Below are 26227 nucleotides of genomic sequence, written 5' to 3'. Positions count from 1 at the left end.
TCCGTTTAAAAGACCCTGAACCCTTTAGCCAATCGGGACGAGGCGGGGGAAGACCATGACCGACTATGGCCCTGAAGCTAACTCACAGAGACAAGGACGGAGAGTGGGTGAATGAGAAGCTGAGGTGCTGAATATTTGAAGTCATGTGTACACACGAGCATGTGTGTTCAAAGAGAGAGGGTGAGGGGTATTAACAAGTGCTCCCCAAGCCTCTTATCTCAAGAAGCCCCTGCCCGCTCCTTGACCCAGACTACCTTTTCCACATGACCGACTCTAGGGCACACACACATTAAAGCTTTAAAACCAAGAGTGTGTTTGGCCAACACATGCTGGCAGGCTTTTACCCACCCCAATGTGTGTGCGTATAAGACTGAGTAAGAGCAACAGTGATCAAGAAGTCACGCGAGTTGTACAGATTACAGTCGGGAGTCAATTTGAGTCGCACTGTGGGTTCAGCCCCAGAAATGTCAGCGTGGACAACCCGCCCCCCCCTCGGCGCTCCTCGCTCTCTCATCTATTATTCCCTCTCTACACGACACATACTCCCTGCTTTTTATTAGACATTAGACCGACTCCGATTCGACAGGCGTTTTCCCTTCCACTTTCACAGTGAGCCACACCAGAGCCAATTTTTAAAAAAAGCTCTTCTGCCTAGTCTGTAAAAAAAAAAAAGAAAAAAGAAAAAAGAAAAAATCTTGGCAGCCACTTCCTTTGATGTCTTTCCATTCTCTCCCGCCTCGCTTGTTCCCAAGCATCCCGCGCTCATTCAGTATTCTGATTCGCGAGCGAGGAGAGGGAGAAAACTTGTGAGTCCAGGCGATCGCGGCTCGCCTTCTTCTGTTCTCTGGTGGAAAGTGTAACACTAACACATAAACCCCCTCACAGCCTGTAAAGATGCAGGCTATCACTCATCTCCCCTTAAAAAAACAACATAATATACAGCTGAGTGCTCTGTTTACAGCAACAGGCACCAATGTTTTGAACCACTGAATCAATCCAAAAGATTTGGTGACTATGTCCGTGTAGCATCTCAGTTATCCTGGTAAAGGAGAAAGTTATCCAGGAGAAAAGCGACTGGTGGATGTCCCTAGTGGGACATGTCCTTGTCTATGGCACAACATAGAAGAGCCACCTCGAGAGGACAAGACTCAGCTGTACGTCTGCATCTAAAGGACTCTTTCAAGGATCCCAATGTCCACATTTTGGACAGAGAAGACAGATGGAAGAGGAGCGAAAGAAGCCATCTATGTCCAATGTGGGGATGGCTTACAGCACCAACTGTCTAACACCTAAAATTAAGGACGGCTTAACGCCCACTCATATCTTGCGTCAGTTGATCGCAACAGGTCACATGATAGGGTGAGGCAAGGTCCACCCAAAACCTCTGCTGATAATAACCCTTTTTCACACCTTAGCTCATGTGACGATGCACACGATCATCAAGAAACTTAAAGAAGTCCAGTCGCTTTTCTTTCCCAGCTTCTTAGATAAGGTGACTGCAATTCTTATATCCAGCTCTAAAACTTGAGGGCAGATGAGCTGACAGTGTCGCTGCCGGCACCCATTATATTCAAATAATAAAGGACATCACTGAAAGGGCTCACAATGTACTGCCAACAGCCACTAATGGAGATCTCTGTGTGGGAAAATGCACTGTAAACTTTCAGTTTCTAAAGACACACACTGTAACATTCTCTTCTAGTTAATCAGCATTATAGAATTTAAGGATTTAATATCCAACCAACTTGGAATCAGCTGATTTATACTTTCTTGCTGTGCATTGTGCATTAAAGGTGGGATAACTCACAAGCAATGAGCTCCAAACTACAAATATGCACACATATGCTCAGCCTAAACTTTGCGAAGAAGCCAAAGGCAGCGGCCAAAGCCTCTACTCAGAGGTTAAAAGAGGTGATGGGAGCATCAGACACGACTTGGATTATAGAGACATTTGAATAACAAAACTAAGCTGGAGTACAACTTAGATTAGTTTTTTCAGTTAAACACAAATTCCACTTTTGGCTAGCACGTAGAGTTATTATCTCAACTATGGGTGAATCAAGTAATGGTTTAGTCTCTATAATGCGAGAAACTCATTGTGAGCAAGCTCCATCTGCTGAAGACTGTGACATGTGACCAAAACCCACAGAGAAATCTATCAAGTAGACTTTGTTCACATTTGTTTTGCCTCTTGTGTAGCCAGTTTTTCTAAAACACAGATAAACCTTTCAAAATAAGAGAAAGGCAACAAATCATGCCATTTAAAGCCCTGCAAGCACACACTGGTTTCTGTTTCAGACTTCTAAACAACTCAAAATATTAAAAGTAATGATTTAATACTGCGTAATAAATGCTAATACATTAATAAATTTTCCCCTTGTAAGCTTTTATTGCTCAGAGAAGACTGAGTGCAAATCAAAAGCCAGCAACATGAAGTTAGAAAGAAGGATCGAACAAAATGAAGGCCCACAGACAAAACACCACATGTGGAAGCATGTTTGAAAAAATCCTCTGCTCTATAATCACTCTCAGCATGGACTTTACCACAAAGACGAGCAGAGCAGAAGACAGGAGCAATGCACTCAGACACAAACACGAATGCACAGGAGAGGAATGAAAGCAAAAAGTGTATGAGGAAGTCACCTTGGTCAGGAGGTGAGAAGGCTTTCCAGCTATGCTTTTCAGAATGAGCGAGGTTTCTTGGTCCAGATAGGAGTGCTTGGGTGGAGGAAAAGATGGGGGGAGGATAAGAGCAGAAGAAGAGACAAAATATAGAGAAGTCAGTGCCAGGTGATTCTGTGAAGCTTATTAATCACAAGTGTTTTGATCTGTTTTTGTACAGAGAAGCGTGGAAGCGAGAGAAGGTTTCATTAATGCGCAGCAGCGATGGTTGTCATTAGATACAGCTGTTGGAAAAGAGGCAATGATTATGAGAGAGAAAAGCGTGAATACACGGTATATTCTCTGAAACCTAGACTCCACAGCTATGCTATCACATCACACACACACACACGACAGCTCAATTGTAAAAATTCTGTTGCACCTAACGTCCATTAACCTTGAAACAATTAACTGTGCACACCAACTGGAGAAATTGCTCAATCATTCACAAACACACACACTTACGGTGGCCCGATCCACTTCACCCTCTCGCGAGGTGAAGTCAAGCTGCCGCCTGGCCGGCTTACTGTTGGCTCGTCGTAGCGTGACATGCTGGAAAAGTCGGGTGGGTGCAGGCAGGTGGGGTGTGTGCGTGTGTGAGGACAGAGGCCGTGGATATAAGAAAGGATGCAAACACAGACAGTGTAAACACATGCAGGCGAAAACAGGGGGGACGTGCGAGAGACTGTCATGGCCGTCCGACCACGGCATTGCTTTTGTTAGTGAACATTTGTTAGGTGTTGACATTGTAATCCGAGTCACACTTGAGATTGCAATGCATTCACCGACAGCATCGAATGCACAATACAGAGGCTGCATTGTGCATTTACTTTGGATAGACTTCAGGCATGCAGTTCCTTCCAATCAGTATGTGTGTATAAACATGCTTGGCTTCGTTAAGGTCTATGCTTAGTACTTTCTCACTTCTCCTGACTTACAAACTGAACTGACCGCAGTCCTTGTGTACATTACACTTACCGTCACATCTGGAAAAACTCATTTAAACCATCTGATATGTCTATGTGTGTGTTTCAGTGTGGCTCGTACCTCTGTATTAGTTTGGTTTTGTCCTTGTGAGATTGGGCTGCCCTGGCTCTCCACCTCTCCTCCTGTCACTTTATCCGTATCCAGGGAGTCCATGCTCGAAGCTGAGGCACATGCTGAGTTCACACTAGACCGCTGGGATGGTGCGTCCTGCTCGGTGACAGCACCGACCGAACCAGTCCTCCGATGCTGCCCTCCGCTGCCGGACGATCCGGACGAGGGCCGCCGGATGGTGCTGGAGGAAAATGAGGACGAGGAGGAGGAAGAGGAGGACGTCTGACGTGCCGCTTCATCCATGCTCAGGGAGGCCTTCTCTAGCTGAGAGGTGATGTCATCTAGGGAGATGTTAGAGGCCGCGGGGCGAGCAGTGGCGCTGCCACCTCGTACCGTGTTGGCCGGTGATGCTCGAGTACTGCTGCTTGCACTTCCTGTTGGGGCGGGTTTCAATTTGACAGTGAAATTAATATTCGATTGAATTAAATATTGACACAAGAAGAAAGATCTCAACCAAAACTGACTGTTTTCTATAAAGCTTCACCTTTTCTCTCTCTGTTATAACTTTGCAGGTGTTTATTTCTCTCAACCCCAGTTTTACACTTTTGTTTCATCCCACAAAGACTTCCTTCTTTTTGATGCACAGCAGTGTTTCCTAACCACAGGGGGTATATTTGTGCAGCTAGGGGGGACATGGAAAGATTACCTATGGTATCACTTTCAAAATCCTAAACATGAAAAAATGGTTGATATAGGCAGCCTAAAATGTAGATAAGTAATTGAACTTGTTTGCTAAATGCAGTATGTATATGGAATACAAATACAGCTGCTGAATAAACAGCAAAAACTACAAGCTAGCTAAGAGCATGAATAAAAAGGTGGAAACCAGCAGTGTAGAGCAGGGGTGTCAATATAAGGCCAGGGGAACAGAATTCCCCTCCCAAAGACTCCAATCTGGCCCGCTCGATGGCTTTTGAAGATTTCAGACTTTAGTTTTACAGCTTATACTGCCCTACTTTTTCTTACATTAAGATATTTCAGGGATTTTAAATGTGTAGTTAAAGAAAGGGGAGTTCCACAGGTCCAGCGTACCTAAAATCAAAGTGGGCTGCATTGTATATATTCCTCCTGATTGCTATTTATTCCTGCTGTCTTACTATTTATATTTTATTCCTGCACAGTTGGTGTGGAGAACCCATAATATGATTGTACATGGACAATGACAATAAAATGAGGTTAAATGAAGATGAGGTGGAAGTGATGGAAGGGCTCTTGAGCTCATCTGACTGGGCTGCAAGCTGGAAGCCACTGCTGTACAACAACCTCAGACATCATGCCTTACAATTGACAACTATCTGAAAGGATACCAAATGATAACAGTCTCACTTCTTCACAATGAGTATCAAATTGTTTAGGAACTGCACTTTTTGTTTTAAAAGCCCATAATTCAGCAGGACTACCTCCGCTGCTTCCTCCTCCACTGGTGCCTGTGTGCTTAGTGCTAGCACTGCGCCCTCCAGCTGCCCTCTGCTGGCCTTTGCTCTGGCTGCGAGAAGTTGAGTTTGGTTTGGAAATGGTATTCAACTCCTGCTCGATGGAGCACAGGTCAGCCATCAGGGCATCCAGGTCCACTGTGTCACCTTGGTTCAACGCCTCTGCAAGGAGCAAAGCAAGAGTTATTGCCAAAGAGAGGGTTATACTAATAAGTGCATCTCTGTTCTGTTGTTATACTGAAGTGAGGTCTTACCATTTATGTTATACATTGAGAAGCGGTAGGAAAAGTTGGCCATGTTCGTCTCCTGCCTGAGAGGAGGTTTCTGCAGTGCTTTCTGCGGCCTGCCATCATCCAGACTCTGCAATGTGTGCACACACACACGAAACTCATAAGATGCACATTTGCAAAACACACATTCACACTCTGACACTACAGTCAAAGCGCATCGTAACAACCTCGTCTGCCTGCCAGACTCCTCAGTTACCCACAGACCTGCACAAATACTATGTGGTGGTGGTGGGAGTGGAGTTGCTAGGATACAGTAAAGGGAGACAGGATTAGCAGTGTTAAGGTTGCTATGGATACAGCCCCATCTTTTCTCGGTGCTCTGTCTACGTCTGTGTAACAAACCACCCCCTTAGTGTGTGTGAGTGTATTTGTGTTTTAACCTGTGTGAGCTTGTCCAGCTCTCCCAGCCAGGCTCCAAACATCTTGTCCAGGTCCTGGTCCTCCTTGTCACTGTCTTCCTCTGCTCCATGGTCCAACTCGTCATCAGATACCTGGTCCATCTACACATACACACGCACACAAATGCAAAAGAAACAGAAAGGGAAAAAAAAATAAGACAGACAATTTCACACCCACATAGCAGGAATTATCTAAATGAGGAGAGAGGGGGAAAAAAACAAAACAAAACGCAAAAACAACTTAATCTCATGCCAACCTCACTGCCTGTTACCATGACAACCGTTCGCAGACCCCTAGCGGGCACCTTGTGCTGTGCGATCACCCTGTGGTGTCTTGTGTGCTGTGCATCACTGACACGCCCAGCACCTCTACTACCAGTTCAAGAGCCAACACAGAGGGAGGAGCAGAGCATCTTCCTCATGTCTGCAGAAAAAAACCCACTCATTTCTTTGGAGACCCACAGATCACTGTTGAATTAAGATATTAATCAGACCACAGGGAGCAATAGCATGTGCTGTTAAAGGCCGGTGGATAATAGGATGGAAAGCATAGCTGGCTCGCTGAGAATGCCCAGCTGTTTTTAGTCAAAGGTGATGGCAGAGCTCCCTCTAGTGGGTTAAATGGAAAGTGGCGCAACACCAGCATGCATCTGTTTGCCTAGCCGACTCGAGTCTCATATCTAACAATTAAACAGAATCAGAATAAAATCAGGAGGAAATCTGACGCTCTAGAGTCAAAGCTAAAATGTCTAACCCAATCCTTTTCATACACACAAGAACGCCACAGTAGACAAAACACTGAATGAATGATATGAAGGAGGCAAACATAACAGAAAATGGCTCCAACTGATAACGCAAAACAGTCTGCAGCCTTGATGTGTGCCAACATTCATCCTCATTTCCTTCTCTTTCTAATGCGATGGTCTCCGGTCCATGTGAAAAAAATATGTTCACCCAAATGCTGATGTGCACCGAGGAAGATCGTTCACTAATCTGGTGACAGACCTGTCAAATGGAAGCAAAGTACGGTTGAGCACAGGAGGAGGTCATGGCTCTGATACCCGGTCAGATGCCAGAGGAAGTGCCGAGTGCAGAAACACATTTTCTTACTGCACACTTTCAGCTTGGCACACACAAAGAAAAATATTACACCACTGTATATTCAACACTGGATATTAAACAAACTAAAGCAGAACGCTCAACCTGTTTTTTCCTTGGTGTGCACTCCTGTCTCGGCCCCCAAAACAGGCCAGTCAGATGGAATATTCCAGAGTAATCCCATTGATGTTTTCAGAGGGTGTCATTCCATGTTATCCCAGCTATGTGGTGTCAGTCACTAGAGGGGACTGTACCAAACTGGGATTAACCCCGCTGATGACCCCTGTTCTTTTGATCTAGCAAAACGTCTGCTTGTATGTGTGAGTATTTGTGTGCCGTTGCCTTTACGGCTAAAATGAACACTTGGTGATCTGAAAGCTATGCTTTGTTGTTAGAATGTGATGAAGGTCGTAGCAAACCAGATAAAAGATGAAAAGCTAAGCAGCTGAGGGGTGCTTATTTCAGACAAATTCCAGCATGCTTATTACTAGAAATCACTGTATGTGGTGCATGTAGAAGACGTACCCTGAAGCTGGTGCTACAAGCTTGTATTACAGACCAAAGCTGTCACAGAGTGTTTATTATACTTTTGATGATGGATAGCTTCCTTCTTCCAGCACTCTCATTAAAACACATGAGAAACATGAACTTGTCATCTTGTGGAGGAAAGAATGGAGTCAATGAGTATGTAAACAAAAACAACCCAGTGTGTATATGTGCGCTTAAAATTACATCCATGCACTCGTGAACGTGTGTGGCAGTCAGAACAGGAAATAGCCAGGATGTGCAAAATTCCTAATTTCCCACATGGCTTGTTTCCTTGCAGGAAGCTCCAGCTGTCGTCCAGCTTATCCATACCACTTATAGTGGCGGTAGTGGTGGGGGTGGCACTTGTACACTTGTAGGAATGGGGGGGAAGAAACTTGAGTGAGATCCAGACATCACCACCCTTATGCCCACACATGTTACATCGTAACACAATTTGAATCGTTTGTCTCCTTGGCTACCATGAAATGTGGCTCCATATGGGGACCCTTCAGTCACAGCCATGATTTTGTAAAATCAGGTGAGTATCTCGAGCTATGGCATCAAGACGAGCGCAAGAGGAAATGACTAAAAATCAAATGAGCCTGCACTGCCATTATTCCCCGAGGTTATTCCATATGTAAATACACATACAGGAAATGAGTCGCACTGCAGGACACTTAACAGCTGTGTGTAAACGGCCTGGAGTCCTTTATAAGAGTCTCTTCCACACACATACACACACAGACTTGTGGTCAGGTCAAAAAACAAGTACAAATATATATAGATATGCTGTAGGTGTGTATTCAGTCCAGATGCAGAAAGAGTAAAAATAGAGCAAAAACGATGCAGAGCCAAAAACAAAGAGCACTTTGGAAATAGCTGCTGTCATTCTAATGGAATCACGGCCTTAACAGCAGATGCTGCTGCAGGTTTAAGTGAATTACCACCTGAGGCCCTGCTTTTAAGCTTATGGAGCATGACCTGAGAGAGACACGGGGATAGGAGGTTGTGTTTGTGTATATATGCGTGTGTATGTAGTCTGCAAATGCACTCCTACAGGCATCATCACAAACTAAACACCAGCCGTGGCCTTTTCCCTGCTGATGCTGCATGGTCCCGTCTGTCTTGTAGGAGCATGACCGCCATTCATCTGTCTCCTGTGACTGCTGGGCAGCTCAGAGGTCTGGGGTGAAAGAATAAAGGTCAAAGGCCTTTTCCCGTGGAGGCTCCTTCTGGAGTCTCTTTGTTTTTTTTGTTTTTTATGTAAACTCGCAGTGGCTGCTCATCTCTTTATGCAGAGTGTTTTCTAAAAACAAAAATCTCAAACTGTTAAAGAAAGCGCAGTAAGCACCCAGCGCTGAGGAGGTTGAGTATGTGGGAGGAGGAAGAGAAAGACGTGTCTATCTTTAGACCAAGTCATCCAGATCAGAGCGTATCGAGAGGATTAGAAAGGGAGCAATATGAAAACTGTTATCTAATTATTGTGTCTCAAATAAGTTTCCGTACATACAACTCTTAATAAAACATCCTTGTATGCAACTGATTAAGTGGGACTTTTTATTAATCCAACTGGCTGCAGATGTGTCAAGTCTACCCTCACCGCAATACAGAAAATAGGGTGACGATTCAGAAAGAGTAGCTAAGGCGAGAAAACAAAGCTGGACTGGCTAAAACGTGAACTTGCTGATCTCTTGTTTTTACGTCACATTGACTGGAGTGACTAATGCAGCCTAAGGCCTGTTTTCACACCAAATATGACATGTCAGGCTTCAAACAAGCCTTTGGTTAGGTGACAGAGGCATGTTTTGTTATTAAAAGTTAATGGATCCAATATTAAACCCTGTAGGGAAGCACAAATATGCAGGAATAGCTGCAGTCTTGGGTCTTTATTCTCTTAATATTCAGATGGAAATGTACTACATTAAGATCAAGAGTTATTTTGTGAAAGTTATGAATTCATATGATCTCAAAGTACGAGAGAAGGGGAAAGCAAGTGCCGACTGTAATGCACCGACAGCTTCAGCAGCACCTGTTCTGCCTGCAGTCGACATACAAATGATCAACTACTCTCAACATTTGAGTTACACATAAAGCCTTTCATATTTCCATCGCACAGGAAGTCAGAGGGCTGGGAGGTGGAAAATGAATCGAGCTGTGTAAACACTGTTGTGACCAGATACTCCACTGACTGAATGTTTCCCCAAGTACTTCTAAATATGCTATTTTTGGACAAGAAACTCCACCAAGCCTCAACTGTATGTGTGCTGAAATGTTGCAGTGAGGAGTGTAGGGGTCATCTCCAAAGCCACCTACTCCTCACCGCTATTTTTCTCTTCTCTCAAACAATCTTTGCAAAAATAGCTTAACGCCAGTGTCTGACACCTCTCATCTAAAATTATTCTCAACACATTATATCACCATTTCAAAATACGCCAAAATGAGAAACATGAGGCAATAAAACCAGAAACAGCGTGGCAATAACAAACTGAATTTCTGCGATGCCCACACTGTCGTGGTGCTTGGCTCTAAATGGAGAGCGGGAATTCTTGAGAGTTTAATGGGACACAAAATGCTCATGTCGATAAAGGTCTCTGGGGGCAGATGCAAACAAAGGTGAAACAGAGGAAGCAGGCAAAGCATCTACAACACCCATAGACAGGAATAGCTCCAAACACAGTCGGTCATCGGACCTGGGAATATTAATGCATGTCCCAGTGCTGTAAATGCTGCTGATAACCTCTGGGCAATGTAGTGTGTGTGAAGTGAAGTAATCTAGAGGGAAAAACAAACAAACACAAAACCATGTGATTATGCATATCTGATAGGCCATTTTTAAATCCACCTTATTTATACTGATATGGATTGGGTAATCTCTTAGAAATGAAAGGATACCACATCAGTTAATGGAAATTAAAATTATCAACCTACAGAGGGCTGAATTCAAAGACATCCTAAAAATCAAACCCCATGGTGCCAGGCAGTGAGCAAAGGGGCCCATAAGAGGAAGTCAAGCCCTCAGGCTGCACTGCTACTGATTGTTTGGTCAGAGACAGTCACACCAACAGCTTGCTGGATGTCATTTTGTAGCTCTTGCATGTCTGCTCACTAAGGAGCAGACAGCGGTCCTGATGATCGGTTAAGGGTCTTGTACGGCCCTGTCAGGCTCTCCTAAAGTAAATGCCTGTCTCCTGTGCTGGGAGAACCTGCAAGCCTTCAGGCAATGGCACAAATTGATGCACCATCCTGGAGGAGTTGGACTACCTGTGCAGCCTCTGTAGCGTCCAGGTATCGCCTCATGCTACCAGTAGTGACACTGACCGTAGCTAAACGCAAAGCTAGTGAAAAAATAGTCAGAAAAGATGGAGAGGGAAAAAAGTCAGTGACCTCTAACTGTAAAAACCATTCCTGTTTTAGTGGTCGTGCCATTGTTGTCTCTTTAGTGCACCTGCTGTTAGTCTCATTAACACCAAAGCAGCTGAAACTGATGAGCAAACCCCCTCTGCTACTTAACTGACCAGATCAATATCCCACAAGTTTAACTGACTTGATGCTGAACTCTGATTAAAACAAAAGTTCCTTTTTTAGCAATGTATTTATAAAATAAGTGCTGTATATTCTAGCACTGTAGTGTATAAAAACATGCAAATCTATAAACACAAAAACAGCCTCATGCAGGTTTCCTGGTGATCGCCTTCCTTGTTAAAAATCCAGCAGTTGTAAGGCCCGTCTGTTCCATGTAATACAGCTCATTTGCAAACTCTTGGTACTTACAAAGGGAAACTACATGTTAATTGAATGTTTCTGAAAATCACCCACTCCTTTAAAATAAATTTAATGCATTCATCTCTGATCTTCTCCCCCTCATCTCTTCTTTTTCTCATGTCAGACCATCATCTGGTGCAAGCTGCACTTCTAACCTGTCACTATGATTCACCTTTCACACATGCATGTGTTTGTGTCATCACAGTAAAAACACCACGCTGTAAAGCCAAGTGTCAAAATATCATAATGACATCCTGTAGCCGCTTGAAGGCAATGGGCGCTTTCGAGCGCGTCTTGTAATCTTGTTTGTGGCTTGACAGTTGAAATAAGGTCTTCTGTCAAAGAACAAAGCCTGGAGCAGACAAATGCTTGGTTTCACTACCGTTAAGATATAAAAAATAGATACGATCTCTTTGTAAATGTGCGAGTGTGTGTCATTTCCAGGCTTGCATTTGCCATGCAGATGGTGATTATTTGCTCATTTCCACTCCCATCCCTGCTTTCTGTTCCTGCCTTGCCTTTTTTCCCCCCTGGTCCCCTCCCTTCATATACAAAGTCACACCAGGAGACGAGAAATGAAAGCCAGAAGCTGCCATCCCTGCGTCAACATGTGGGCATTATGCAAGTAAAAAGAAGGAAAATAGGAAACTTGTAAGTGCCAGTAAAAGAACTCTTTGAACAAGGGAGTGGCTGGACCAAAAGTCCAACTAGGTGTGGCTGGTTTGTCAGCCTTGGCTGACCTGTAGTAGCCTGTGATGATGTCTGACTCAGAAAACGACATAACACACTGTGCTTGTTTGCCCATGATGAATGGGAAAATCTAGCGTGGCTGCAGCCCTAAAGGTTAATGAGGAAAGCTTGTGACAAGATGATTACAGGTTTAATTTAAGAAGGGGTGAGGGACATACAGTATGGGTGGAGCTCATTCCTTATTTGTGGCATGGGGAACACTCAAAGCTGTACACTACACAAGGAAGATACATTAAAGTAAGAGCCATGCCAAAATTAATAAGCCTCACTTGTGATAGTTTGTTTTATGCTACACAAGGAGTGTTTACATACTGATGTCATGACCAGCAGCACCAGTAATACCTGAAAATGAAACTAACACTCCCACCGCCTGCTGTCGATTGATTCGTCAGCACTGCCAGATGTGTAAGAGTTAGACTACCACATCATTACGTTCTATATTATTGTTTTTAATGAAGTATTTTTTTTTCATATTTTGCCCTGAGTCATCCTAACGCCTGTATTCAAGCTGTAAATTCCTAAAATAAATGTAAAAAAAGTAAACTTGCGCTTGTATGTTAAATCTACGGCCTGTTTACATAATGGTAAATTTTAGGCTTTAAAACTGGAGAGCTACAGCCTTCTTTCACACACGACTACGGCAGCACTAAACACAAGATAGCGTTGATGGAAATGTGCACCGAAATCTCAACATTGCCTCAAATGTTGAGACAGTCCTGTAAACATAAGTCAAAAACAGAACACGAATAAGAAGTGGCATGTGTCACATGAAAGCAAGCACATCAAGGGGACGGACTACTTGGTTGGTGGGGGGTGGGGTGGGGGGTGATACGAGATAGTTAACAGGCTGGAGAGAGAGCAGAGAAGGAATGATGGATGGGTACAATAATAATGGAGGAACGGAGCCAGCTATTAGATTGTGGAGGGGGGGCTGGCCGAAACAACAGCTCCCATGTTATTAGTCAAGCACGAGCAACAGCTTGTAAGCAGGGAAGAAACACACACACACACACACACACACACACACACACACACACGCTTGAGTGCATTCAGGATCACTCAACCACTCCGGCTTACGCAGCCAGTTAGGAAGGAGGGGCAGAGAAAGAGATGGGGGACAGAGAGAGGAGAAAGATGGGGAGGATGTCAGAAGCAGACAGATGGAGAGAGGAAGAGCAAGAGAAAGTGAGACTAGAAAAGAGAGGGAGTGTGAAAATGCACGGTCACACTGGTGGGCGGTAAGGTGCGAGGACTCAACAGCTCACCAGCATCAGAGCGAGCCAAATTTCAGCTGCCCTGCATCTATTCAAAGAGAAACTGCCATGGCAACACACAAGCACACACGCACATCTCTGTGCTGACAGATACACTGTAACAACCTACATTGTTAGTACAGTGTTTGAACATCTGTTTGTAGCCATGACCGCAAAGCATACAGTCTATCAGCACTTCATAATATAGTCATTTATGCGCTTGGTGAAAAAGCTGACGTCACTTTGAAGCAGCGAGCACGCACATGGGCAAGTCTCTTCTTATTTGTCTGTGTCACTCTCCCTTACACGGAAACACAGCAACGATGTCTCAGCCTCCCTGCTTCCTTCAGGGCATCGGCCCAAATGTGAAATCCATAGTCTTGTCCATTCCCTCAAGAGATCAGGTTACGTCCAACACTTCCAACCACACACACACACACACAGATGAAGGGGCTCAGGTGGTCTGCTGCAGTGGGCTCATACACACCCACACAAACTTTGTAAAACATGATGCAGCACTGCAGCAGCAGACGGCAGAGGCCGATGAGTCGAGAAGTATAAGCCAGACATTAAAAAACAAAAAACAAACAGGCAGTGCTTAAAAAATAGATGAGACCCATTGATCTGGTAGCATATAAAGAGCTGCAAAGCCACGGCGTAAACACTCTACCGATTTCCTTCTCTTGTTTTCTTTTGGTTGAATTGATGCTTGCTGGTTGGCATTGCATGCAGTCTTATTTTGTGCTTGCTCAGACACAAATATGAACCTGGGGCAAGTCATTTCAACATAAAGCATCATGAACTGTTTGCATCATGAACTCATCAAGAGTAGGAGTTTTTAATGCCACACTATATCCTAGAGGTATTCTTTAAGGCCCGTCCAGCAGAATATAACAATAATTCTTACTTATGTAATTAATTATGGGCCGATTATCCATCAATGCCAAAATGTCAGCCTTCAGAATGCTCTAAACACTTGGTTTCTTCTTCTAGAGTTCTACTATTCAAGTAGAGTGAAAAAACAAAAATACAAAGCCAGAAATTAACATTATGGTGAAGTAAAGGGAAAAAAACCCCAAACATATTGCCTGCTGTCTACAACAGACCATTTTTGATGAAAATAGATGCAGATGCCCCCAAAGAACCCCAGGCTCCAAAATGAAAATGGATATATGCAAAAGCCTCATTCAAGTACTTTTCCATAATCAAATCATCCACTGTAGACAAATGAAATCATTATAGTGCCAATCATTTTTCCCTCTTCATTATCATTTGGTTACTCAGTCAAGCTGAACAGTATGTTTACATCTGCCACCTGTTAGGGAATAAAAAAAAAAAAAAGCCCACAGTGGGTGCAACAAATTGCACGAACACCACATGCTAAAACACACACAGACACACAAACCAGCCATGTGTGATGCACTCTGCACGAAGGCTGAGAAAAAACTACATATGCATGCCCACACCCTACTGGCAGCTGGGAATGACTTCCTCCGTTACTACATTTCCCATGTCTCCCTTGGTCTTTGCTTCTTGGTCTTTGCTTCTGTCCATAACCCCTGCAGCTGGTGTGCGTTTGCCTCTCATGAGACAGACCCCTCTTCCTGGCACGCCAGCTCCTGCATTCCTGCTGTGTCATTAACGCACACGCGTTTAAATAATTTTTTTCATTTCCGAGAGGTCTCCGTGGCTGCAGCTTGCATGTCTTTGGGACAAGTCGGAGAGACTGTTTCAAGGACGTTTCTTTTTAAGAACATCCGGTGCTTCCACGAAGGCGTTGCCAAGACAACCGTGACCCAGAACAATCACTCGTTAACCGTGCCCCCAAAACGCGTGATGGACATGTTGGAAGGAAACTGACAGCTGAGTGTGAACTTTAGAGGCAGCCCCACTCTAAACACAAGACAGTGACACATACTGTGTCACCACTCCCTGACAGACACAAAAGCATCCCTACTTCCTGGAACAGTTTAATTCCAGGGCGAGGACACTTCCTTCTTTAGGCCCCAGGCTGCATCTCTGCAAGGGGCCCTCTTAAATATCCAGCTCCCTCACACACATACATTTGTGTGTCTGGCTCTTTCTCTCTTCACATTTTTCTCTTTTTTGTTTAGACATTTTTTCATTTTTCAAATACGTTGACCAGACCTCTCTTTTCACATCTGATTTAAAAAACAAAACAAAAACATGAATAGGAACACTGTATGCAATCCTGGAACAAATGGAAAACACATTAGGTACTAAATTTGGAAGGGCTTCAGGTAATAGACAGTGCCATGAGTGGATAAAGGGCATTACTGTACAAATAACAGCATCAACAAAGAGAAGATTGTTTCTGTCCTGCGTCCCACTCTAGCAAAAATCATTCGCAACCAACAATAACCCAACCAGACTGGGACCAGAAGATTTGAATTAGCTTGTTTTTGTGAATCACTTCAATAAACAAAAATAATAAAAACCAGTCTGGAAAATAGCAGCCAGCAAGCTGTAATATTTGCAGAGCGGCTTTTCTTTTTTTCCCCCTTACAAAGCTGTTCTTAAACTTCCTGGATCTTGTTGTTTTATTCCAGTGTGTTATGGAAAAAAAATCAGAGGTGTGAATGTCTGTAGTCATCTGTGCGTTTACTAACATCTGTGTGGTTAACACAGTAGCTAAAAATAGGTTTGCATATGTGCAACTTTTCAGAAAATAAGTACAGTACTTGATCTGTGGGGGCGGGAGAGTAAAGTCAACATCTTCAGTGTAAATTAGAGTGGAAACTTTTGAGACCACAGATTGCAAATTCAACACAGATCTGCGACAGTGAGAGAAATAAAAGCTTACTGTGAGGAGCATCTCTTACTACAGACCCCAGCCGCGGCTCGACTCACATGGTTCCACTTAAATCGGGAATTATCTCCTTCGGCGAGGAAGACTCTCCCTGACAAGATCCTCAGAGGCTTTACTTCTCTTTGATTTGGCTTTGATTTTCAAGGTCCTCTGAATCAAGGCTTCGAGGAAGGGCAAAGCCTCCCTCTGTGCACCCCCACTTGCTCCAGCTTTGCGAAATAAACATGACTCCACACTGTTAACTTAGAAAAAACTGTAAACCAGTGACACGACAGGCGATATGATGGTTTGAGCACATGGTGCGCCAGACATGCATGTCAGGGGCACTGCAATAAAACAGGCATTTGAAACCACCTTAAATAGAACTTCTCTTTGAGTTTGCTACACCAACACAAAAAACAACAATCTGCGTGCGTGATGTGTGCAAAGAGGTTTCGCAAAGCTTACTGGCAGCAGCGTCAATAACAGTTTAACTTTTTCCTACACTCAAGAGTTTATAACCCACAAAAAGTAGTCACTCTGCTTTACAGGAAGTCTTACCTCTGAAGTGGCTTTTCCTTCTTTCTATTGAGGTTAAAGGTCAGATGACACTGCCACTTCACTCTGGGGCTGTGGAAACAAAGAGAAGAAGAAAATCCATTAGATATGATTTAGTGCCCATTTTGAGTTGCGATGGCAAAATACAATCCCCGCTTTTGGTCACCTCATCGAAAGCTATTAGTCAGTGAAACCCCAAACTTGTGGATCGCCTCCTATTGCTCTCACGGCGCTGCAGGAGGATCGAGAGGCACGGCTGCCAGCAGCTGGAGACGAGCAGGCTGATTTCACTGTCACAAGAATGCAGGGGATTAACCGGAGGGTGCTCGAGAGCGAGCGATTTAACCAAGCACAGACTTAAACGCCGCGCGTGGCCAGCGAGACACTTATCATAAAGCTCTGAAAGCAATCAAGTGCGGTTCGCTCTCCATCATAAACTCTCTCCATCATTACGGCGAGATTAACAATGTGACATTTGAGCTGTGGAGGCCGCCTTCATTTTACTACAAAGCATTTCCCGCCAGCACACGCATGAACGCACGCGTGCAGCTAAAACCTAATAAGCATGTCTAACCGCCACAGGCTAATCATTTCACAGCATGAGTCAGAGTAGAAACCTTGTCAAAACTCTTAGGTGTGCACCGACTGTGACTCACCAGTCACCGACGATAACGCTGACTAGGCTTTAACCATTTCATTCGCAACACCGCTGAGTCACACCAGCCCATTTTTTCAGATCTAAAAATCAATCTAGATGTTGAATCATAATCTGACAATGAAAAATAATGGTAGTATAAGGTTAGAACATGCTGAGCAAGACAGGAAATATAAATGCTGTATATTGGTGTGCATTTACTGTGTGTGAGAGAGAGAGAAAGAGAGGCCGGCAGCTGATGTTATGGCTATTCCCGCTGGTCTCAGCTGTTCCTTCGTTTTTCTACGCACCAACTGTTGTTGAGCCACAGCATGAGGCCCCTCCCGGGAGCAAAAACAGAAAGAGGAAAAAACCTGGCCTGTGTAACTGTGTGTGTGTGTTTTCACAGCAAACAGACTTCATGTAACAAGGGAAGAGTGTTAAAGGGGATGAAAGATCTCATGGGTGCGTTGTGCACATGCACGGCATTACTGACACTTGCATCTTAAAAAGACAAACAAACAATAAAAAAACACATTGCCTGCTCAAATTACAGATCACCCTCCCCCCACCATTTCTGTGTAATTTGCACACAGTTGACATGTGATATCACTCAGTCAACACAGGGCCATTGAACAGGTGCGGCAGTGACACACGGGCCTGTGCAGCTGCAGGGGGGGGACACACAGTTGTTTCAGTCACAACAGCGCGGCGGCCGGTGGGGCAGCTGCTCCACGGCTGAAAACAAAGGCAGGCCTGCGTCACATGCACAGACAAACATGACCAAGTTATGATGGAGATGCACTGTATGGAGGAGGAAGAGGAAACAAACAAAGCAAACAAAGAAATCCCCCAACAAACAAACTAGTAACTACCAAGCAACACTGTCTTCCTTTGACTGGAAACTCAAGTTGTTAACTGGGCACTACAAAAAACCCCAAACAAAAACCCCCCACAACTGCCCCAAAAAGGTGCTCTGTGTCTCGCTGTCAGCAACATCAGCAGATTTGTTTTTCTTTCATTATTTTTTATGTGCTTTACTTTGGTGCCCCATTCAACACCAGACTGAGGGGAAACACAGAGTCCAGTGTAGTGGACACAGGTGTGTCCTTGTCCACCCACACTTCCCCGATTAGCAGCACTCCTCTGGGGCGGCTCATTTCCTGTCGGGCCAGGAAGTGGGAAGAAGGGCAGTGCAGTTGGAGAGCATGGAGTGATGATGTCACAGCAGGAAATAAAGACTCAGATTGTTGTAGGTGAAATGAGCAAGCGGGCGAATGAGTTAGAGGGCAGGGATAAATGCATGACACATGTGCACTACGCTTCTTGGTAACTATATCAAATCCACAATCTTTGACTCCAGCATGAGCAACAATCTGGCTCTGACACACAAACTTTGACACACAAACACAGCTGCAGCAGACTGTTCAAAGTCTGAATGGTGTTGACAAAACAACACCACTACACAGCAGCACGCTATCCAGTGTAAAAACATTAACTTTAACATAAGATTAATACATTGCATTGGTATCCAGAATTTGCTGTGTGTCCCACTAGTCAGGCCCCATCTGCTCTGGTTGTAGTGGCATATAATCACACGCTGACCTATCAGCTCACCTAATCTCAGCTTCACAAAAAAAATGTCAAGGTGACACAATACAAACTAGAGATTAATTGTTTTTTTTAAGCATTAGGCTCATTCGTGTGGGTTGGATGACAAGCTATTTTCTGGAAAATGGATTTACTGTATAAAATGTAACTGTTGCGACACAGAATAGATACACACCTTCATCTGATCTCAAAACAAGATAAGGACCCCGAGCGTTCTTGTGAGGGCAGATGAACAATCAATCAGCTGCCTTCATGGTTCGATCCAGTGCCGATTCTCACCGGGAAGGCATTAGTAATGATCAATGCAATGCAGTTATACCAAGTCAAGTGCAATTCTGAGAAGTAGCTGCTTTCCTTCTTGCGCAGAGGCCAGCATGACCTCCTCAGTGGGTCAGGACTAAAATTACAACTTTTATGTCAGCTGAGGCTGGGAAAGAAAAAAAACCCTCAAATTACCTTCAAAACTCTATTCATATCACCCTTTTACTCTCAGTACAGGGCGCTGGGAAGACTGCTTTCTAATATTAAAATACTACCCATGTGGGTCCCTAATTTTACTTTTTTTATTTAAACAGCTAAATCTTTATTCAAATTACGGCACCAAGACTCTACTGAAGCTAGAAACACAACCTGCTCTGCTTAGCAGCTTTTCCCAGTGGTTACTATCACTCACAGGCTTCTTTAGCAATACCCACTCACACACGGCCAAGTCTGGTTGCAATTACAAGGAGCTGATCTCCTCTCCTCTGTGGGATTCTCCACGGCCCATGCAGTGAGCACTGGGCTCTGGAAAAACCACACATGGTGGGAATTATGGAATAACGCTGCGTCAGGAATGTTCCCACGATGGCCACTGGGATCTGATGGAGGTCCCACCGGCTGGCTAGCTGCCGACAGGGTTTATTGGCAAATGTAATGTAACACTCACACACATACAGAATTACATGATGAAATGCCTCTTGTGTTAGCGCACAGCTGGATCAAAATGGTCCTTTGTTTCAAAGGCACACTTGTCATTTAAGTGCAAACAAATCCGTGTGTCGAGCTCTCAGACTTCATCATTAGCACAGCTTGATCACAGCTGATCAGCTTAAAGCCTGAAATCTAACTCCTTATTTACACCATTTCATCTGAATAATCTCTTGATGGGGATCACCAAAAAGCAGTGAGGGGTGAAGCTGACAAATCAAACATGACAGTGACCCTCCCTGTCACCCCAAAGGCATGTTGCGGTGACAATCTCAGGGGCAGCTCTCGACTCATACACCGAGTATGGTTGACTGTGTGGCACGTGGGTCAAAATAATCAGGACTCTCTAGAGAGTGAAGATCAACGGAGCAGAGAGAGATTAGCAAGCTACTCAGCCACGAACTTAACCCAGAGATGCAGTCAATAGGCGCTTGCGCTTCCTTGCTGAGCTGCCGGGGTATTAGTGAATGAGATTTGCCAAGAGGCAGTCACACAAGCACCCACACACACACGTTATTTTGTCAGATTAAGCCTGTAGGTTTGACTAACCGTCCGGGGATTCTCTCAGAAAAATGTGTCAATCCACTTTTACCGCACAGAGCACGGCTGTTTTCACTCACTGCGCTGTAGTTGTAGGTCACTGCAGTTACTAACTGAAATTCTAGATTCCTTCAGTGTCCTACATGAACCCTGATGTTAACACGCACAAAAAAAAAAAAGGAGGAAAAAATGGAGCAGCCTGCCAAGATCAGTCGGTACACTAATGCAGAAACTGAAGCCAAGCGTTGTGAAAAAGTGACTTCCAGACATTGGCAAAGGACGCGAGGATAGGAAGACTGACCTCAGTGTTTCCAGGCTGTCGTATTTCATATGACATCAGCTCCACTGAACAATATTTTGTAGGTTCTCATGAACCCCTCTCATCTGTCTTCTTCCTCCATATGCTACTTCTCTCCTCACAGGTGTTTCTTTGACTTCCCAAAGTCTTTTTGGCAGCCTGTATAATTGTGAAGTAAGTGTCACGGGGATGTGTGGTGAGCCCTGTGGCAATGAGACAAGGACAGGCTGCTTTCCAGTCCTTTTGTAAGTACCACTTGCAGAGAGTAGTTACTTACTAAAAAGACATGAGCTGGGGCAACTTTCATGATTACGGAGGAGGGTGTAGCTACAACATCTGAGAAGGGAAAATAGGCTACAGTGCATATTTAATGGTAAAGCAGGACTTTTAAGCCCCAGTTTTTGCTGCGCTGCTTGTTTGCTGCTTGAACAGAAACACTTGAAAGAGTTGGAGCATTTCAATAATGTAGGGGTGCATCTGTTTCTGCTTTTACTGTATGCAATGCAAACAATATCCTTACTTAATATAAACTAGTGGGTTCCACTTAACTAATGCCTATGTGAACTTTTTGCCCACAAACTGAGCAGCTTAGCTGTAAATACATGTTTTGTTTAATAACTTTTGCCTGACTGTACAGAACTCTTCTGCAAGAGCAGAGACTTGAGAGTCTGTTAATGTTTAACTTTAAATTTATAATTTAGTAGTGCTGTAATCATGATGTTATTTATGTTGTGTTTAGACTTTGATTTCTTAGGATTTGTACTGCGATTTTAGTGTTTGTGAGAGTTCAGCTTAGCAACAGGCCACCAAATGTTCACAATTATTATAAACCCATTGTTCTTGTACTCGTGCGGTGTATGGGTCACAGGAACAGAAGAAAACCTGAGTTTATGGTCTCTTAACACCAAATGTAAATATTGCAAAACTTTCTAAAAACGAATTAAGCTATTCATAGTGACAATTTCTAAGTCTATGCAACCACTTTGTCAGGTAAACCTGTTCAACTGCTTGTTAATGCAAATAGCTAATTGGCCAATCACATGGTAGCAGCTGGATGCATTTAGGCATGTGGACATGGTGAAGATGCCCTGCTGAAGTTAAAACTCTGCAATAGAATGAGGAAGAAAGGTAATTTAACTGGGTTTGACCACAATAGTTGATCCCACACAGACTAGTCTGAATGTTTCATAAACTGAAAACGAATACCCAGTGAGTGCCAGTTCTCTGGCTGAAAATTTATGTCACTTGCTATAATCAAGGTAAGCAGAAGAGCCTCTAAACTCACAACATGTTCAGCTTTGAAGCAGATGGGCTAAAGCAACAGAAGAGCACACTGGGTGCCACTCCTGTCAGCTAAGAGCAGGAAACTGAGGCTACAGTTTACACAGGCTCACCAAAACTGGACAATGAAATAAAACGTAGCCTGGTCGAATGAGTTGATTTCTACAGAGACACTCAGACAATAGGGTCAGAATTTGGCATAAACACTGAAGGTGACAGTGTATTGGTGTAGGGGATATTTTTTTCACACATGTTGGGGCCCTGTAGCAGCTGAGGATCATTTAACCATCGTAACCTCCCTGAGTGTTGCTGCTGACCAAGTCCATCCCTTTATTACCACAGTGCATTCATCTTCTTACAGCTGCTTCTAGCAGGATAACACGCGATGTCACAAAGCTCAGAAACCATTTTACTTGCTCATCTGATATCAATCTACATGCGTTTAAGTTTTTTATTGCTATCAACTCTATTCTGATTTTCTGTTACATTTTAATGTTATTATTCCTAAATTATTATTTTAATTCTACAGCACTTTGTGAGCACATGTGTGTGAAACGTGGTCTATAAATAAACTTCAATTCAATTAAGATATTTAAATGATTCAGGGCTGTATTTAAATAAAGTTAAATGTCATTTGATGCATGCCCCCTGGTAAATGCAAAGTACGTTCTTTTATACTAAAACATCATTAAGCAACAAGATCTCAACTTTCCGCCTCTCTGTCTCCCTTGGGTGTGCGGTGTTGCTGTTATTTAATAATTTTGAGGCAACGAGTTTGCATTTTCTTTTAATATGAAACCAACTTATCAGATTTTAACAGTGTGTGTTTGGAGCAGAATACTATTTGGAGCTCAAGTGGATGACAAATTAAATCGCGTGCATGCCTGAGTTTGGAATATATTTTCTATTTGCAGCAAGATTTTGTTTTTTCCCAATGCTTCAGACATACCACAACTGCCACTGTAACCACACACACAAATCTGACACTCCATCACAATGCAAAGCCATCCTTTACCTCCCAAAGGAGACTCCAAGAAAGAACACTGTATCTGCTGTAACTACATCCTTGGTTTGCTCTGACAGTCTTATAATGCCAATATTGTTTGTGTTTTCCAAGTGGTAAATAAACCCAGATCCTCAGTGGATTTCCCTGGTATGTAACCCGGAGGTCGATGGTTAGAAAACAACTGTACAAGCAGGCGTGCGCTCCTCCAAACAGAGGCAATCTAAACATTTCAGGCCCAAAAGGAAGGCATTTCACAGCTGGGTGAAGGGACACAGTGCAGATGAAATTTGTTTGCATTTGCGTGCGACGCTTCAAACCTCTCAAACCACATCTATGCTGAACAGTTATCAGCTAGAATGCAAACAAACACATCAAGCCTGCATGCACGTGACCACGAGGACACGCACGCTGCTGTCACGGCTTCATGAGAACCAAGTGAACTCTGATCAGACGGGGAGCAGAGAGGAAACACTGAATGGCTCTGCAGATGTTTATCCCAGGCTAGAAATCATGGCCGGGGGCCGCTGCTAAAAGATTAGACCGTTTAATTTAATTCACTTGCAAAATTGTGAATTGCTTTCACATGCACTGAGTAGGAAATAAATCCACCTTCTCCTTCCATATGTAATTTTTAAGGCAGACAGATCATACGTCACTCCAAGTCTGCACTTTGCACAGTATTCATACTACTCCCGCTCGTCTGAAGCATTTTTTGTTGTCTTCTTGTCTAAGAGGCATTATGAACTTCTAAAGGCTGTCCATCCACACAGACCAGCCATCTCATCCATCACACAGTCCCGTGACTGTTGTGGCCTTTGGAATCACCCTACGATACGATATTATCACACTACTTCACTCCCGATACAATATATTTGTGACAGCATTTTGCAGAGAGTATTAAAGTAAGATATATTGTGACTTATTGTCTTTTTTAAACTGCAAGATATGTGCTCAAAGTTAAACTTTGTCAATATCTCTTTTAATCAATAAGATGAATTTCTCTCACTAAAACCTGCCATAAATGTTGCTGTAAGATGGATCTGATATCAGTCTGTCGTTGAATGGTGTCAAGTTGGCAATTACAAGCAATTTGTTTCTGATAATACAGCAATACACGTGTCCAACACCCTCAAGCTCTGGGCAACCATTTAATCACCACAAGTTGCAATCGGTTGCAGAATGTGAAAAATATCAAACAAGCTCCACCCCAAATGGTCCCCCCCCCTCCATTACACAATGCAACGTAAAGTTAACAAAGCAGTGAAATAAACCATCTGCAGTACTGTTAAGAGGGGAGGCGGGGTCGTGACCAGCCACCCAGCTGTGAGAATCAGCCACCTGCCATTGTCAAAGTCATAGTGATTAATAGCTGCATAAGCTGCTTAAACAAATTGTACAGTAAAAGAGGCAACAACAAAGAGACAATTAATGACTGAAGGATTCAAAAAGCTAAACACGTATCATAGCAGAGCAGATGAAATAGGTCAGGAAAGAGGCTCTGTGACCATAAAGACTAAGTAGTTATAGACTAACCAGAGTAGCATGGTCTCTGTGACTTGCCCTTTGAAACAACAAAAGTTGGCAACCTCATCTGATTATTAAGCATCTGCCTGCTTATCGAATAATGCAATGCAATCTTTTTTTAACAATCCCAGGAAACTGGCCACTGCCCACTTGGCTAAAAATAACAATGGTTTCAAAAATCTAAAATCTGCCATATAGATTAAAAAACATTTGAGAAAAAAGATCTGATGCAGGATTTACAACAAACTCGTCAACATCACACGCTGACATGCTTTGGCCTCAAGAACAGCCACAGTCTTGCCAAACACATCGACAGTTACAAAGCAAAACACATCATGACTTACTGAAGCCCCCCCCCCCCCTTCAATAAGTGAAGGGGTCCAAGTGTTTCCTCAGAAAAGGCATTGTCAGTTCAAATACAAAGCTCGGTTTAGATAAATCAAGCTGCTGCTTCGTTGACTTGTGATTGATGGAACAGTTTCAGCGCCTCAGAGTGGGCTTTTCCTTTAAGAGCTGAAATCCCACCAGAACTGACCCGTACTAAAAATGCATACTCGTGATACTGCACTCATCCATTAGCACAGATAAGACCTAACATGGCAAAGAGATACGACTGTAGGTCAATTATAGCTGTGTATTTTGTCTGTGCACTTGAGCTGCCGAACGAGGACCAAGACCACGCACTGCCCGAGAGGAGAGCAGGAGGAGAGGCTGATGCCCTCCTTCTGCCTACTCCAATCAGTAGTACAGCATACATGGAGCAGGCTGCACTGTCTATGTGCTGCTGTAGCACAGGTGGGCTACAACAGCTGAGTGCTGAGCTTTGAAATAGTAAGAGTCTATGTTTGTTTTAAAGCATGCAAAGCTTTGTAATCAATTTCCATGTAAGAGAATAAAAAACAATCGTCACATAAGAAAATATGATCAGAATCTCAGTTGATTTCCAGCCAAAGAAAGCACTGACACAAGTCTCTACATTTATATAAAGGCTAACAGGCGCAGCCTCTTGCTATCTGGAACAGCAGAGTGTTTGCAGGCTGCAGACAGGCTGGCTAGCCATTTGTCTTTGTCTACAAATGGAAGGGGCAGCTGTCACCAAAGGTCAGCAAAATGTTACCAGAACAAGGCCCTATAGAGGCTAAGCCCACGTGCCTGCAACAAGGAGGGGGGACACACCCAAGTGGAATGAGACCTACACACTTTCTCCTTCTGCGTATTCACTCAAATGCAACACACCCACAACAAGGCATCCTGCTGGGATCATTGGGCAAGTCTCCGATGCAGCTGGTGGCCTTTTCAAGTTTACTCTGGGCTGTCCAACCCGAGCAGTGGTGCCTCTTGCTGGCGTGGTTACATCGGGTTACAGTCTTCCCCTCCAGCTCTCCATCAGGGTCAGCTGAAAGATACGTTTGAAGTGGCATCCACCCCGCCCGACCCTCCATTACCCACTTACACCTGCGGCTGTAACACAACCTGGGTAAACTTACACCATCTTTGAGCTTTCGTGCAGGGAAGTTTCCTGCTCGGGGACACGGGTGGATTGATGGATGAGTCGCAGCTTGCACGACAGAGCCAGAAAAGTGCTGACAGACAGATGGACGAGCATGCAAGAGATGGTAACACACACATATACACGCCAAGAATAGCTTTCAAAACTTTCCCGTCTCTGGAGATCAATCCTCAAGCCTGAATTTTCTTTGACAACTGTTATTCCCATCTAATCAAC

At 43.8% G+C, this 26227-nt stretch overlaps 1 protein-coding gene across 3 annotated transcripts in view; it reads right to left on the bottom strand.

The window, feature by feature from the left end:
- The window catches only part of raph1b (Ras association (RalGDS/AF-6) and pleckstrin homology domains 1b), a 40378-nt gene that overhangs the window by 11559 nt on the left and 2592 nt on the right, over positions 1–26227 (bottom strand). For 2 of the 3 annotated variants that reach the window (XM_087835858.1, XM_087835859.1), the window contains exons 2-8: positions 16642–16710; positions 5863–5982; positions 5447–5552; positions 5160–5354; positions 3709–4133; positions 3127–3213; positions 2644–2718 (exon numbers count right to left, since the gene is read on the bottom strand). In XM_087835858.1, the coding sequence (XP_087691984.1) occupies positions 2644–2718; positions 3127–3213; positions 3709–4133; positions 5160–5354; positions 5447–5552; positions 5863–5982 (1008 nt within the window). In that variant the 5' untranslated portion in view covers positions 16642–16710. The remainder of the gene's footprint in view (positions 1–2643; positions 2719–3126; positions 3214–3708; positions 4134–5159; positions 5355–5446; positions 5553–5862; positions 5983–16641; positions 16711–26227) is intronic. The other variant, XM_087835860.1, reaches the window with a different exon arrangement.

Source organism: Neolamprologus brichardi, chromosome 23, assembly GCF_056152115.1.
Source record: "Neolamprologus brichardi isolate AB-2024 chromosome 23, ASM5615211v1, whole genome shotgun sequence".
Lineage (NCBI taxonomy): Eukaryota > Metazoa > Chordata > Actinopteri > Cichliformes > Cichlidae > Neolamprologus > Neolamprologus brichardi.
This window is presented reverse-complemented; position numbering and strand designations above follow the sequence as displayed.